The sequence below is a fragment of the Procambarus clarkii genome, chromosome 27, assembly GCF_040958095.1.
Source record: "Procambarus clarkii isolate CNS0578487 chromosome 27, FALCON_Pclarkii_2.0, whole genome shotgun sequence".
Lineage (NCBI taxonomy): Eukaryota > Metazoa > Arthropoda > Malacostraca > Decapoda > Cambaridae > Procambarus > Procambarus clarkii.
The window spans coordinates 41,703,838-41,720,947 of record NC_091176.1 but is presented as its reverse complement, the minus strand read 5'-3'; the positions used below and the strand labels follow the sequence as shown (position 1 = coordinate 41,720,947).

The 17,110-nt window shown below is 44.1% G+C and overlaps 1 protein-coding gene across 1 annotated transcript in view; it reads right to left on the bottom strand.

Moving 5' to 3' along the window:
- The window catches only part of LOC138369250 (sodium-coupled monocarboxylate transporter 2-like), a 141,969-nt gene extending 125,980 nt beyond the window's left edge, over positions 1-15,989 (bottom strand). Inside the window, exon 1 of the mRNA XM_069332189.1 lies at positions 15,682-15,989. Coding sequence (XP_069188290.1) covers positions 15,682-15,925 — 244 coding nt within the window. The 5' untranslated portion in view covers positions 15,926-15,989. The remainder of the gene's footprint in view (positions 1-15,681) is intronic.
- Between the last annotated feature and the right edge of the window lie 1,121 nt (positions 15,990-17,110).

Here is a 17,110-nt window from a genome sequence, read left to right as displayed (position 1 = left end):
TGGCTAACATCAGAACGGCGTTCAGGAACCTGTGTAAGGAATCATTCAGAATCTTGTACACCACATATGTAAGACCAATCCTGGAGTATGCGGCCCCAGCATGGAGCCCGTACCTTGTCAAGCACAAGACGAAGCTGGAAAAAGTCCAAAGGTATGCTACTAGACTAGTCCCAGAACTAAGAGGCATGAGTTATGAGGAAAGGCTGCGGGAAATGCACCTTACGACACTGGAAAACAGAAGAGTAAGGGGGGACATGATCACAACCTACAAAATCCTCAGGGGAATCGACCGGGTAAACAAGGATGAACTATTCAACACTGGTGGGATGCGAACAAGGGGACACAGGTGGAAGCTGAGTACCCAAATGAGCCACAGAGACGTTAGAAAGAACTTTTTCAGTGTCAGAGTAGTTAGTAAATGGAATGCATTAGGAAGTGATGTGGTGGAGGCTGACTCCATACACAGTTTCAAATGTAGATATGATAGAGCCCAATAGGCTCAGGAATCTGTACACCAGTTGATTGACGGTTGAGAGGCGGGACCAAAGAGCCAGAGCTCAACCCACGCAAGCACAATTAGGTGAGTACAATTAGGTGAGTACACACACACACACACACACACACATACACATACACATACACATACACATACACACACACACACACACACACACACACACACACACACACACACACATACACACACACACACACACACACACACACACACACACACACACACACACACACACACACACACACACACACGCACGCACGCACGCACACACACACACACACACACACACACACACACACATATTTCTTGACTGCCAAAAGGCCTTTGATACAGTACCGCACATGAGACTGCTATACAAACTTGAGAGGCAGGCAGGAGTAAGCGGATAGGCCCTAGTATGGGTGAAGAACTACCTAACAGGTAGGAGCCAGAGGGTAATGGTAAGGGGCGAAAAGTCGGACTGGCGAACAGTAACAAGTGGAGTACCTTAAGGATCGGTGCTGGGACCAATCCTCTTTCTAATTTACGTAAATGATATGTTTACAGGAGTGGAATCATACATGTCAATGTTTTCGGATGACGCAAAATTAATGAGAAGAGTTGTGACAGACGAGGATTGTAGGATCCTCCAAGAGGACTTAAACAGGCTGCAGAGATGGTCAGGGAAATGGCTACTGGAGTTTAACACCAGTAAATGTAAAGTTATGGAAATGGGATCAGGTGACAGGAGACCAAAGGGACAGTACACAATGAAGGGGAACAGCCTACCTGTAACAATTCGAGAAAGAGACCTGGGAGTGGATGTGACACCTAATCTAACTGCTGAGGCACATATAAATAGGATAACGACAGCAGCGTACTCTACACTGGCGAAAATTAGAACTTCATTCAGAAACCTAAATGAGGAGGCTTTTAGGGCGCTTTACACTGCCTACGTGAGACCAGTCTTAGAGTATGCCGCGCCATCATGGAGCCCCCACTTGAAGAAACACATAAAGAAACTGGAGAAGGTTCAGAGGTTTGCGACGAGGCTTGTCCCAGAGTTACGAGGGATGGGATATGAAGAGCGTCTGAAGGAACTGAACCTTACGACACTAGAGAAAAGAAGGGAGAGAGGAGATATGAGAGGGATATATAAAATACTCAGGGGAATTGACAAAGTGGAAATAGATGAAATGTTCACATGTAATAATAACAGAACGAGGGGACATAGGTGGTAACTGGAAACTCAGATGAGTCACAGAGATGTTAGGAAGTTTTCTTTTAGCGTGAGAGGAGTGGAAAAATGGAATGCACTTGGGGAACAGGTTGTGGAAACAAATACTATTCATACTTTTAAAACTAGGTATGATAGGGAAATGGGGCAGGAGTCATTGCTGTAAACAACCGATAGCTGGAAAGGCGGGATCCAAGAGTCAATGCTCAATCCTGCAAGCACAAATAGGTGAGTACAAATAGGTGAGTACACACAACGACAGTGAACTGTCACACAACGATACAGTGACTGACTCCAGAGCTTTGTGCAGATAGAGAAGAACCGACATCATCAATCTACCAGCACTTAGTGAATCACCTAGTGGGAGACAACGACGGATAACCATCATCATCATACATCGTCCTTACTCATCTGGTTGTGTGAGCGGGAGGAGACTGGTATGTACCCATCTCTGGTCAATTAATCAGGTGTACAGTGTGAGGTAAAATATTATCAAATTCTTGTTCAGGATATCATATATATTTAAAATCTCAATGTGGCTCATTTAGGTAGAGGTAACGCTTAAGGGGACTTGTGACACATGCACACACGCACGCACGCATGCACGCACGCGCACGCACGCACGCCCACGTACATATGCACGCACGCACATGCAAAAACGCACACACATAAGCACACACAAACGTTCAGTCAGGGAAGAAAGGATTAACACCTTTTGAGGAAAGAGCCAAGCCCCTACTATACCCCACCTCCTCTCTTACCCCCCATCTGACCTGACCTGACCTCACCTGGTCGCCACCACCGCCCCCCCACACCCCCCAGTCCCCCGCATCCCCCTTACACATACTCTCCCCTTCTCTCTCCTCTCTCTCTCTCTCTCTCTCTCTCTCTCTCTCTCTCTCTCTCTCTCTCCCTGCCTCCCTCCTCTCCCTCCCTCCCTCTCTCTCTCTCTCTCTCTCTCTCTCTCTCTCTCTCTCTCTCTCTCTCTCTCTCTCTCTCTCTCTCTCTCTCTCTCTCTCCCTCCCCCTCTCTCCCTCCCTCTCTCTTTATCTCTCTCTCTCCCTCCCTCTCTCTCTCTCTATCTCTCTCTCTTTATCTCTCTCTCTCCCTCCCTCTCTCTTTATCTCTCTCTCTTCCTCCCTCTCTCTCTCTCTATCTCTCTCTTTATCTCTCTCTCTCTCTCTCTCCCTCTCTCCCTATCTCTCTCTCCCCCACTCCACTCTGCCCTTCTGACGTATCCTATCACGGCACATCTAGGAACAGGGTTAAGCATGACAGCCAGAAGCAACAGGGGAACAGGGAAAAGTTCAGGCAACGAAATGAAGGAAATGTTCGCCCAGTTTCTGGAGGACATCAAGAGTGTGATGCAGGAAATGAAGAATGAAATAAGCAACCTAAAAAGAGAGCTGACAGCAGCAAAGGAGGAGATTAGAGCCCTCAAAGAGAACAGTCTCGATGCTGAGACTCAGATAACCACCCAGGGAGGTGGTGGTAATAGTACTTTGGAAGAGAACGCCACATTAAAAGCAACATTTGCAGAAATGCTAAAAAACAACAACTCTGAAGTAATGTCTGCAGTGATGGAGGTAGCCATGAAAGCAGCCACCTCACAGGAAGCGGCACGCTCTACTAGCCAGCTGCTGGAAAGGAAAAGAGCAGTGGTAGCTGTAGGTATTAAAGAGCAGGAAGGCTCGAATAGGAAAGAGTGGAATGATAAGGACAAAGCGGCAGTGAATGAAATACTGAAGGCACTAGACATGGAAGGGCTTGAGCATAGCATTGAGAAGGTTTTCAGGTTAGGCTGGTACAAAAAAGACCGAGACCGTGTGTTAAAGATAGTGTTCGCAAACGAGAATACAAAGGACACGATTCTAACAAAGAAAAGCCACCTGCAACATGTGGGGGAATTCAAAAAAGTATTCCTCCAGAGGGACATGAAGAAGGAGGAGAGGGCCATGGCGGAAGAAGCAAGGAAGAAGCGCAGGGCGAGAGGGGAAAACCAGGAAACCACAGCTCCCAACACATCACCCCCAGAGGCGAGGGGGAAACCCACAACCAGCTACCCAGTAACACCAGCGGGGAGGGCAACCCCACCACCCTCCTCTGCATAGAAAACCCCCTTTTCCTTCCTGTCCTCCCGCCCCGTTCACCCCATACCCTCCCTGTCCTTCCCCCTTCACTTGACCCCCCACCCCTCATCCCAGTATCCTCTGCAACCCTGGTATCCACCTCACAAATCCTCACACCCATGGCACAGCTTCCTCCACCAGCAGAACATTCACCAAGGAGGAGATTTGAGAAGGGACAGAAGAAAGTGAGCCTCAAGGCAATGTACACTAACATAGACGGTATTACAAATAAAGCAAATGAACTTGGAGAATGGGTACTAGAGGAAAACCCAAACATAATAGCTCTCACAGAAACAAAGCTGACGAAAACAATAACAAATGCAGTGTTCCCGCAGGACTATTATGTTATGAGGAAAGAGAGAAAAGGAAGAGGTGGTGGTAGTGTAGCTCTGCTGGTAAGAAAAGGCTGGGATTTTGAGGAGTTGGTTGTTCAGGGATGTGAAGGTTTCAGTGACTACATAATAGGAACAATAACAACTGGAGGGCAAAAAATTATAGTCGTAGTCATATATAATCCGCCACCTAATGACAGAAGACCCAGACAGGAATATGATAGAAACAATATGGCCACTATTAACATAATGGAGAGAGCAGCTTCTGCTGCTAGCAGGAATGGATCTGGACTACTAATCATGAGATACTTCAACCATGGAAAGATAGATTGGGAGAACAGAGACCCGCATGGAGGACCAGAAACATGGAGAGCTAAGCTGCTGGACGTGGCAACAAGAAACTTTCTAAGCCAGCACATCAAGGATCCAACAAGAATGAGAGGAGAGGATGAACCAGCAATGCTTGATCTGATATTTACCCTAAATGAGTGGGATATAAGGGAAGTCAAGATGGAAGCGCCCTTGGGAAGGAGTGATCACAGTGTATTGAACTTTGAGTACCTGGTAGAGCTAGGAATTATCCCCCCCCCCCCCCCAAAAAAAAAAGAACTAGGAAACAAAAGGCTGGCATACCGAAAGGGAAATTATGAGGAGATGAGAAGCTTCCTAAGGAAAATACCTTGGGACACAGACCTCAGAGCTAAGTCTGTACAAGATATGATGGACTATGTCACCCAAAAGTGTCAGGAGGCAGTAAGCAGGTACATCCCGGCCCAAAAGGTAAAATCCGAGGAGCAAAAGAAGAATCCATGGTATAATAGGGCATGTGTGGAAGCAAAGGTACTGAACAAAAGGGCGTGGAGGAACTTCCGGAATAACAGAACACCAGAAAGCAGAGAGAGATACCAGAGAACCAGGAATGAGTATGTCAGGGTGAGAAGAGAAGCAGAGAAAAGTTATGAAAATGATATAGCAAACAAAGCCAAGACCGAACCAAAGCTACTCCACAGTCACATCAGAAGGAAAACAACAGTGAAAGAAACAGGTAGTGAAACTTAGAACAGGCGAGGACAGGTATACAGAGAATGACAAAGAGGTGTGTGATGAACTCAACAAGAGGTTCCAAGAGGTCTTCACAACAGAACAAGGTGAGGTCACTGTGCTAGGAGAAAGGGAAGTAAACCAGGCGGCCTTGGAAGAGTTTGAAATTACGAGAGAGGAGGTCACGAGACACCTGCTGGACCAGGATGTTAGAAAGGCTGATTGGTCCAGACGGGATCTCGCCATGGGTACTGAAAGAGTGTGCAGAGGCACTTTGCTTACCACTCTCCATAGTGTACAGTAGGTCACTGGAGACGGGAGACCTACCAGAAATATGGAAGACGGCGAATGTGGTCCCAATATACAAAAAGGGCGACAGGCAAGAGGCACTGAACTACAGGCCAGTGTCCTTAACTTGTATACCATGCAAGGTGATGGAGAAGATCGTGAGAAAAAACCTGGTAGCACATCTGGAGAGAAGGGACTTCGTGACAAATCGACAACATGGGTTCAGGGAGGGTAAATCTTGCCTGACTGGCTTATTAGAATTCTATGACCAGGTCACACAGATTAAGCAAGAAAGAGAGGGCTGGGCGGACTGCATTTTCTTGGATTGTCGGAAACCCTTTGACACAGTACTGCATAAGAGGCTGGTACATAAGCTGGAGAGACAGGCAGGTGTAGCTGGTAAGCGGTGCTCCAGTGGATAAGGGAGTACCTAAGCAATAGGAAGCAGAGAGTTACGGTGAGGGGTGAGACCTCCGATTGGCGTGAAGTCACCAGTGGAGTCCCCACAGGGCTCTGTACTCGGTCCTATCTTGTTTCTGATATATGTAAATGATCTCCCGGAGGGTATAGATTCGTTTCTCTCAATGTTTGCGGACGATGCCAAAATTATGAGAAGGATTAAGACAGAAGAGGACTGTTTGAGGCTTCAAGAAGACCTAGACAAACTGCAGGAATGGTCGAACAAGTGGTTGTTAGAGTTTAACCCAACCAAATATAATATAATGAAGATAGGTGCACGGAGCAGGAGGCCAAATACGAGGTATTATCTGGGAGAGGAAATTCTTCAGGAGTCAGAGAAAGAAAAAGACTTGGGAGTTGATATCACGCCAGATCTGTCTCCTGCAGCACATATCAAGAGGATAACATCAGTGGCATATGCCAGGCTGGCCAACATACGAACGGCATTCAGAAATTTGTGTAAAGAATCATTCAGAACTTTGTATACCACATATGTCAGGCCCAATCCTGGAGTATGCAGCCCCAGCATGGAGTCCATATCTAGTCAAGGATAAGACTAAACTGGAAAAGGTTCAAAGATTTGCCACCAGACTAGTACCCGAGCTGAGAGGTATGAGCTACGAGGAGAGACTACGGGAATTAAACCTCACTTCGCTGGAAGACAGAAGAGTTAAGGGGGACATGATCACCACATTCAAGATTCTCAAGGGAATTGATAGGGTAGATAAAGACAGGCTATTTAACACAAGGGGCACACGCACAAGGGGACACAGGTGGAAACTGAGCGCCCAAATGAGCCACAGAGATATTAGAAAGAACTTTTTTAGTGTCAGAGTGGTTGACAAATGGAATGCATTAGGAAGTGATGTGGTGGAGGCTGACTCCATACACAGCTTCAAGTGTAGATATGATAGAGCCCAATAGGCTCAGGAACCTGTACACCTGTTGATTGACGGTTGAGAGGCGGGACCAAAGAGCCAGAGCTCAACCCCACGCAAGCACAACTAGGTGAGTACACACACACACACACACACACACACACACACACACACACACGTCAGAGTACGTCAGGGTGAGAAGAGAAGCAGAGAAAAATTTTGAAAATGATATAGCAAACAAAGCCATGACCGAACCAAAGCTACTCCACAGTCACATCAGAAGGAAAACAACAGTGAAAGAACAGGTATTGAAACTTAGAACAGGCGAGGACAGGTATACAGAGAATGACAGAGAGGTGTGTGAGGAACTCAACAAGAGGTTCCAGGAGGTCTTCACAATAGAACAGGGTGAGGTCACTGTGCTAGAAGAAAGGGAGGTAAACCAGGCGGCCTTGGAGGAGTTCGAAATTACGAGAGAGGAGGTCAAGAGACACCTGCTGGATCTGGATGTTAGAAGGCGGTTGGTCCAGATGGGATCTCACCATGGGTACTGAAAGAGTGTGCAGAGGCACTTTGCTTGCCACTCTCCATAGTGTATAGTAAATCACTAGAGACGGGAGACCTACCAGAAATATGGAAGACGGCGAATGTGGTCCCAATATACAAAAAGGGCGACAGACAAGAGGCACTGAACTACAGGCCAGTGTCCTTGACTTGTATACCATGCAAGGTGATGGAGAAGATCGTGAGAAAAAACCTGGTAACACATCTGGAGAGAAGGGACTTCGTGACAAATCGCCAACATGGATTCAGGGAGGGTAAATCTTGCCTTACAGGCTTGATAGAATTCTACGATCAGGTGACACAGATTAAGCAAGAAAGAGAGGGCTGGGCGGACTGCATTTTCTTGGATTGTCGGAAAGCCTTTGACACAGTACCGCATAAGAGGCTGGTACATAAGCTGGAGAGACAGGCAGGTGTAGCTGGTAAGGTGCTCCAGTGGATAAGGGAGTATCTAAGCAATAGGAAGCAGAGAGTTACGGTGAGGGGTGAGATCTCCGATTGGCGTGAAGTCACCAGTGGAGTCCCACAGGGCTCTGTACTCGGTCCTATATTGTTTCTGATATATGTAAATGATCTCCCGGAGGGTATCGATTCATTTCTCTCAATGTTTGCGGACGATGCTAAAATTATGAGAAGGATTAAAACAGAAGAGGACTGTTTGAGGCTTCAAGAAGACCTAGACAAGCTGAAGGAATGGTCGAACAAATGGTTGTTAGAGTTTAACCCAACCAAATGTAATGTAATGAAGATAGGTGTAGGGAGCAGGAGGCCAGATACAAGGTATCATCTGGGAGAGGAAATTCTTCAGGAGTCAGAGAAGGAAAAAGACTTGGGGTTGATATCACGCCAGACCTGTCTCCTGCAGCACATATCAAGCGGATAACATCAGCGGCATATGCCAGGCTGGCCAACATACGAACGGCATTCAGAAACTTGTGTAAAGAATCATTCAGAACTTTGTATACCACATATGTCAGGCCTATCCTGGAGTATGCAGCCCCAGCATGGAGTCCATATCTAGTCAAGGATAAGACTAAACTGGAAAAGGTTCAAAGGTTTGCCCACCAGACTAGTACCCGAGCTGAGAGGTATGAGCTACGAGGAGAGACTACGGGAATTAAACCTCACTTCGCTGGAAGACAGAAGAGTTAGGGGGACATGATCACCACATTCAAGATTCTGAAGGGGATTGATAGGGTAGACAAAGACAGTCTATTTAACACAAGGGGAACACGCACAAGGGGACACAGGTGGAAACTGAGTGCCCAAATGAGCCACAGAGATATTAGAAAGAACTTTTTAGTGTCAGAGTGGTTGACAAATGGAATGCATTAGGGGGTGATGTGGTGGAGGCTCACTCCATACACAGTTTCAAGTGTAGATATGACAGAGCCCTATAGGCTCAGGAATCTGTACACCTGTTGATTGACGGTTGAGAGGCGGGACCAAAGAGCCAGAGCTCAACCCCCGCAAACTCAACTAGGTGAGTACAACTAGGTGAGTACACACACACACACACACACATATAACTGAAAACTCACACCCAGAAGTGACTCGAACCCATACTGCCAGAAGCACTCTGCAACTGATGTACAGGATCCCTTAACCACTCAACCAACACGACTGGACAAAAGAGGATGGTAGCCGAGGCTAGTTCCCATCCTCCCGCCGGCCTCGCGGAGGAGGAATTAGCCTCGGCTACCATCCTCTTTTGTACGGTCGTGATAGTCGAGTGGTTAAGGGATCCTGTACATCAGTTGCAGAGTGCTTCTGGCAGTATGGGTTCGAGTCACTTCTGGGGTGTGAGTTTTCAGTTATATATATATGTGTGTACTTACCTTGTTGTACTCACCTAGTTTTGCTTGCGGGGGTTGAGTCTGGCTCTTTGGTCCCGCCTCTCAACTGTCAATCAACAGGTGTACAGGTTCCTGAGCCTATTGGGCTCTATCATATCTGCACTTGAAGCTGTGTATGGAGTCAGCCTCCACCACATCACTTCCTAATGCATTCCATTTGTCAACCACTCTGACACTAAAAAAGTTCTTTCTAATATCTCTGTGGCTCATTTGGGCACTCAGTTTCCACCTGTGTCCCCTAGTGCGTGTGCCCCTTGTGCTAAACAGCCTGTCTTTATCAACCCTGTCGATCCCCTTGAGAATCTTGAATGTGGTGATCATGTCCCCCCTAACTCTTCTGTCTTCCAACGAAGTGAGGTTTAATTCATGTAGTCTCTCCTCGTAGCTCATACCTCTCAGCTCGGGTACTAGTCTGGTGGCAAACCTTTGAACCTTTTCCATTTTAGTCTTATGCTTGACTAGATATGGACTCCATGCTGGAGCCGCATACTCCAGGATTGGTCTGACATATGTGGTATATATTGTTCTGAAAGATTCCTTACACAAGTTTCTAAAGGCCGTTCTTATGTTAGCCAACCTTGCATATGCTGCTGCTGTTATCCTCTTGATATGAACTTCAGGGGACAGGTCTGGTGTGATATCAACACCCAGGTCTTTCTCTCTCTCTCTGACTCTTTTAGTATTTCATCTCCCAAATGGTACCTTGTATCTGGTCTCCTGCTTCCTACCCCTATCTTCATTACATTACATTTGCTTGGGTTAAACTCTAACAGCCATTTGTTCGACCATTCCTGCAGCTTGTCCAGGTCTTCTTGAAGCCTCAAGCTGTCCTCCTCTATCTTAATCCTTCTCATAATTTTGGCGTCGTCAGCAAACATTGAGAGGAATGAGTCTATACCCTCTGGGAGATCATTTACGTATATCAGAAACAGGATAGGTCCAAGTACAGAGCCCTGTGGGACTCCACTGGTGACTTCACGCCAGTCTGAGGTCTCACCCCTCACTGTAACTCTCTGCTTCCTATTGTTTAGGCACCTCCCTTATCCCATGGAGCGCCCTACCAGTTACTCCTGCCTGTTTCTCCAGCTTATGCATCATCCTTTTATGGGGTACTGTGTCAAAGGCTTTCCGACAGTCCAAAAAAATGCAGTCCGCCCACCCTTCTCTTTCTTGTTTAATCTTTGTCACCTGACCATAGAATTCTATCAAGCCTGTAAGGCAAGATTTACCCTCCCTGAACCCATGTTGATGGGTTGTCACGAAGTCTCTTCTCTCCAGATGTGTTACTAGGTTTTTTTCTCACAATCTTCTCCATCACCTTGCATGGTATTCAAGTTAAGGACACTGGCCTGTAGTTCAGTGCCTCTTGTCTGTCACCCTTTTTGTATATTGGTACTACATTAGCAGTCTTCCATATTTCTGGTAGGTCCCCCGTTTCCAGTGACCTACTATACACTATGGAGAGTGGTAAGCAAAGTGCTCCTGCACACTCTTTCAATACCCATGGCGAGATTCCATCCATGGCGAGTGTGTGTGTGTGTGTGTGTGTGTGTGTGTGTGTGTGTGTGTGTGTGTGTGTGTGTGTGTGTGTGTGTGTGTGTGTGTGTGTGTGTGTGTGTGCGTGCGTGCGTGCGTGCGTGTGTGTGTGTGTGTGTATGTGTGGTATTTATGCTGGACCATTCCCCACTCCCCCGTCCCTTCGTCCTCCCCACCATACCCAACTTCCCCCGTCCCCTTCTTCTTCGCACCATTCTCTCCCCCCTCCCCCATCTCCTCGTCCTCCCCACTATTCTCCACTCCCCCACTCTCTCATCCCCAACATCACCCACACCCACGTCCACTCTTCCTCCCCACCTTTACCCCCACCCCGTCCCCTCATCCTCCCTAGCATTCCCCACTCACTCATCCGATGTGTTCCCAAATGATCTGATGTTCCCATCAAAAAAATAGGAACATCAAATGATTTGATGTTACATAACTGAAAAATAAGTAGAACAGTTAAAAATACAAAATGGAAAACAATTAAAAAAATAAAAAATAAATTATACTCACAAAATGAACGGTAAGGTAAACAACACTGCTCACTTCCAATGCAATGTCACAAAAAAATAATTAAATCAAAATGAAAATCAATCGAAATCTATGAAAATTCCATTTATCAATGCAATTTTAAACATTGAAATTAAATTGTATGATATTTAGTATAGCGTATGTTGCTATTATGTGAGCAACAGATGGCACTGTTTTTCCAAACAAGCATGTTTTTACCTGTCACAGGTGTGGCATGTATATAGTAGGTGTATAAAAACAGGCACCTATTCGAATGCAACGTTGTGTTAAAACTTTAAAGCAATCGATAAAGAGGTTTTGGAGATTTCCCTCACATGAAAACTCACTTGAAAAACATAGTTTAAAGAAAACATGTTTTTACCTGTCACAGACGAGACATATGTATAGTATGTATATAAAAGACTCACTTGTATGCAAATGGGACGTTGTTTAAAAAAATTCCAAGCAATCGGTGAAGAACTTTCGGGGATTAGCTATTTTGAACAATTTACATTTTTATTTCTATAGATTGTCTTCTTACCAGTAAGGTAAGAAAGGGGTTATTGTGTGGATCAGAGATAAATAGGGGTTTTCACTAAATTCTCAAATTGTATGGCGAAGTTACATATTTTTTAAATGCCGTTTGCAGACTCATATTTTGATATCAATATGGACTTTACCTTTGGAGAAGAGCTTTAGGAATGGGTAAAATTTCATGGTTTGTAAACTTTACAATGCGATTCCGGACTCTGCCAGATCTTTCAGTCATTGTGGACTCTGACTTTGAGAAGAGTTTTTCGACTTTGCCATTTGCCAGCCCAGTTATTAGTTTTACTGAAGGCAAAATGATAGTTCATTGACTTATTTTTTTGGTTCATGCTGAGAAATTACCCCCCCCCCCCTCTGGTTATGTAACGTCACCACTCACAATGTTCACAACTTACCAGCCACTCTTAATTAAGCTGTCTAGTGTACCAAAGTTATTGGGTGATCTTTGCTTAGTGACACCTAGCTGCTATGGCTTGTGCCTTGTATCAACTTACTTGAGTGTTACTTGGTTGTTGGTGTATGTATATAGACTTTTTTTTTTTTTTTTTTTTGAGATATATACAAGAGTTGTTACATTCTTGTACAGCCACTAGTACGCGTAGCGTTTCGGGCAGGTCCCTGGAATACGATCCCCGCCGCGAAGAATCGTTTTTTTCATCCAAGTACACATTTTACTGTTGCGTTAAACAGAGGCTACAGTTTAGGAATTGCGCCCAGTAAAATCCTTCCCGGCCAGAATACGAACCCATGACATAGCGCTCGCGGAACGGCAGGCGAGTGTCTTACCACTACACCACGGAGACATTGTAAATAAGCTGTCATATAGATAAGTTCGACCCAGTAAATGGTGGATTTTACTTTCACTCAATCCTAGGCATTTTGAATTTACATAGTTGAGGCCAGGAGGTTCACCGATTTATGAGGTAAAGTTCTACTCCACGAGCCTTGCTAGGGAGCAAGACATGACAAGTACTTCTCCCACTATTTACTCAGCTAATAACTATTGCTAATTACTATTGGGTTGGCTCAAGGTATCAGTACACAATGCTTTTAGCAATAAATTTGTGTTAGAAACCCATTAGTTCATTTTCTAGCCTGCCGAAGTAGTTGGAGGGTAATGACCTAGTGACAGGAGGTACCTGTATGCTTGTCTAGAGACGAGGGTTGCTCAGGACCCTACACCCGGCGGGCCACCATTGGGTCATTGTTGCTGAAGTTGCATGACTCACCATCTGGAGTCCGACCCTGTCTCTCCACTTGAGATAAAGTGATCCTTGACGGTTGTCGTGCATATTGTGATCCTGTCAACTGACCTCTTGCGGAGTGACCACCACCGGTGTTGGTGCTGTTGCATCCAATTACAGGTTATTGCAGAAAGTATCAATCAACACCCTTATTGATACATAGATTAATATATAGCGGGATACATACATAGATATATAGATAGATTCTCTGTATTTCATATGTTCATTACTTAAGAATAAAGTTCACAAATTACATCTCTAAGTTCATTTCACAGTTTTATTATTGTGTGACACTGAGAGGCAAGTCGTTGAGCCTGTTGTGGGGTTTTTATGCCTCCACTTACTTCCCTCAGGTAAACTCTTATGCTGTATGTAAATTAAAACATAGCTCAGAAATAACTATAACTATAGTAATAACTATCATTAAAAACAGCATGCTACAATTTTTTCTCTAGACATCGGCTATAAACAAATACCAGGTTTAACACAGCTGTTGTGCCAGTGTAGACTCCTTCATGTAGGATGACGGGAAGAGAGTGACCGTTGTAGTAGCTGGTCGCTGTCCGTCGATATCTTCCAAGGAGTTTCAAATTTAATTTTATTATGAAACAATTTAATGATTACAGCAAAACACAAGTCAAGATCCGCGCTCGTTGTTCAATCCACAAACCGTAATAAATATAGTTGATTGTTAATCAGGAATATTTCTGTTAATGAATATTATTTATTGAGAACAATTCTAAATAATTGCAGTTGAATTTAATATCATTTAATTGATATAGTAAAGATGAATTTACTTAATTTGGGATAAAAATCCCAGTGTAACCCAAAACTTGGAGAAAATAGTTAATGAATTAGGCAAATGAATCTTCGTAAATTTCAATTAAGCAATCACAACTATTTTTGGTAACAGGTTCGCGGGTGTTCTGGTCGACGTGTTTAGCTAAGCCTATACTCGTAAGTCAGGCGCGGGCCCAGTATTTGGTGGGTGTTGGGCTGGGAACACATAGCGTCAGGCCCAGCAAGTGTAATTTACAGCACTGTTTAATGTTTATAGCGCATTGTGTCAGTTCTTAATGGGTTTATTTAGCCTCTGAACACCACTGGTTAATGCTGTAAGGGATCTAAAGCTAGCAGTTCCGAGAAAAGTTATAAAACACTGTGTGGCCCGTAAGGTGAAGCCGCCAGCTTGTCGCAGCTTCTTGTTCATGAACCAGTGATGGCCACTCTCCCATCTCCCCAGGTGAGCTTCCAGGGGGAAATTTAATTTAATTCAAATTCAGTTTAATCAGTAATTATTCACTAATATGTTTGTTGGTGTTAATAAATGTCATAGCACTAAACTAAGATGCTTTATGTAAGCTGTAATTAAAATTATTTACTTTGTGTCAATAATAACCCATCGTTCCTAGCTTTCCATAGTAGGCTGGCACTCGTCAGGAGAAAGCCTTCAGGAGACCAAAGAAGGAGCCCACTACAGGGACACTACATTAGCATATTTGTACTGATAAAGCTGTGGATATTTTCCACACTTGCCAACATTTTCAAAGCCAGAGTACAAGTGAATAGAATTTGGTTGCTTTTGTTGTTTTAGATTCCGATACGCGGAACAAAAAGTTGCAAGTAGCACGGGTTATGGTGAACCCCGTACTAGACTTACCTGGCACAGGAACGAACAATTTGGCTGGAGCATTACCAAGAGTGAGGCGGGGTGTCGCACGGGCCAATATATCCACTGCAGAGTACACATATGTTTCAATGATGATTGAAGCAGTACGTTGGCTGCTCCTTATTGGTCTGGAAGATGGCAGAGTGTAACCTGGTGTTAGTGGTTGAGTTTGTATGATGTTCAGTGTCTCGCCAATGGCCAGTTTTCTGCTATCATTGTGTCTGTTGATTATGTTAGTGTTGTTTGTCAGGATATGTCAGGTGATGGTCTGATGGTGTGTAGAGACCATATGTGTCATGATGGCACCTTTACGCTCCTTCCTTGTTACGCACCTTCTTCTCCAAGGAACAGTGATCTCAAGTGTGAAGTAAGAAGTAGCCACAGAAAGATGAGAGCCATGAATAGTTCCAATTAGGTCGTCCACTAATTAATTCCTTATAGAGTTTATCATGTCCAAGTATGAGGAACACTGAGGCAAGAGGACTTGTTAATTAGGCATTCAGTTTGTGAAAGTGAACAATGTATATCTACGAAATATAATATAAAAAAAAGGAAATTGTGATACTCTTCAGCACTCATGAGCCACAGAAAAGGGCGTCTGAACCTTGAGATGGTAAGAGACACTAACACCGATGAATGAACGTACCGAAGAAATTGCCAACTCTTGAGTTTTCTAGCGACTTTGCCGAATTCTGTTTATAGTTTTTAACTTGTTTGGACAGCAAGCACGTCGGATGATGCCATGAGTTGAAAGGGAAGATAAACGAGAAAGTAACATGATATGTTCAATACTTACGTAAATGTGTACTAATGAGACCAACCAAAATATAAATATTCAGAGTCTAATGAGAGAAATCAAATTATTGTTGACTTTTGCAATAATCACTCACCTAATAATGATATAGCAGAAATGCCACCACCGAGAAGAGAAAGGGCCACAGGTAGTGGGGACATCTTCCTTCCCCCCAGCAGGTATTCCTGTGTGGACGTCTTGTGTCTACTCTTGATGGCGCTGTACAAGCCGATGCCAATAGACACTACCAACATGAGGCTGAACACTGCATAGTCCACCGTTGAGAACTTTGTCTCAGATTCGCCTCTTGAGGCTGTCACTGATTTCTCATAACCAGACATCTTCTGAAACAAAAGCAAATTTTATAAATTTTCAAAACTTCACATTGAGTAAAAGCAGCCCGTCTCCCTAACAAAGACCAAAGGTGATTCCATGCACCTGCCAAACCCCCTGTTTATGAATGAAAAACGGTTTACACACGACTCAACAGATTTCCTTCGAACACATCATGAACAAGTGCTTCACTGACGAATTTTGTTCGAACCACAACGTTGTAAATGCTTCACCCACGTACTGAAAGTACAAATAATCGCCAACAGAACCTAAACTCCTTACCTAACCTATGCCTATACATGTACAATATGCTATTATTATATTAATATATATTTGAGAAAATTCCTTTTTTGACTGAACAGAATGTTAAAATTTATGAATACGTCTGTGGGGACGTCCGCTGGATGTAATGGACTCGAGTCGAGGACGGGTTAAGTAAAACAGAACTAATTAAACCAGCATAAAGTCAGGATATGATATAAAGATGATGAACGTAGACCTCACTGTTCTCTATTATTTATACTATATCAGTAGCCCAGGTTCGAGCCCCGGAAGTTGTCATAGAGTGAACGCGGTAATGTTACTTGGAATCTGTGACTATGGGAAATATTTCCCTCCTATAAACATAAATAGCAAAATAATAAATTTATCTAATAATATTTAACGATGAGGACTCGTCCTCTTTTCTTAAATCACAATATTCACTCAAATGCGAAATGATACCAGATTCTTCCTACTAAGGTAGGATACTAAAGATACTAAGGATAATTATAAGGATAAGGTACTAAGAATAATTATGCCAAAACCTTCCTACTTTAACACCAGACGATTGAGCTATTAAAATCTCTTTGTTGATTCTCATTATTAATTCAATGTGGCTGAAATCAGGGTTGGGACTTTACAGGTCTATTAAATTATTAAAATAAAGTTAATTTTATGACCAGTAATAATTTATTAGCAACTCCCGATTTAATAATAAGTCACTTGCTTTACCCATGAGCGCGGGTTGACGAGGGAGGCCGTCCTGCACCACGTCAGCTCCCTGTTACCACACGCCTTGACAAACTCCTCACCTGTTGGACATTTACGCCTAAGGTAGCAGTTGACGGCCGTTTTTGTTTCCCCTTTTTTATATAACAATAAATACAATTAAAAGCAAGGTACCGATACCATAACAGAATCAAAACTTCACA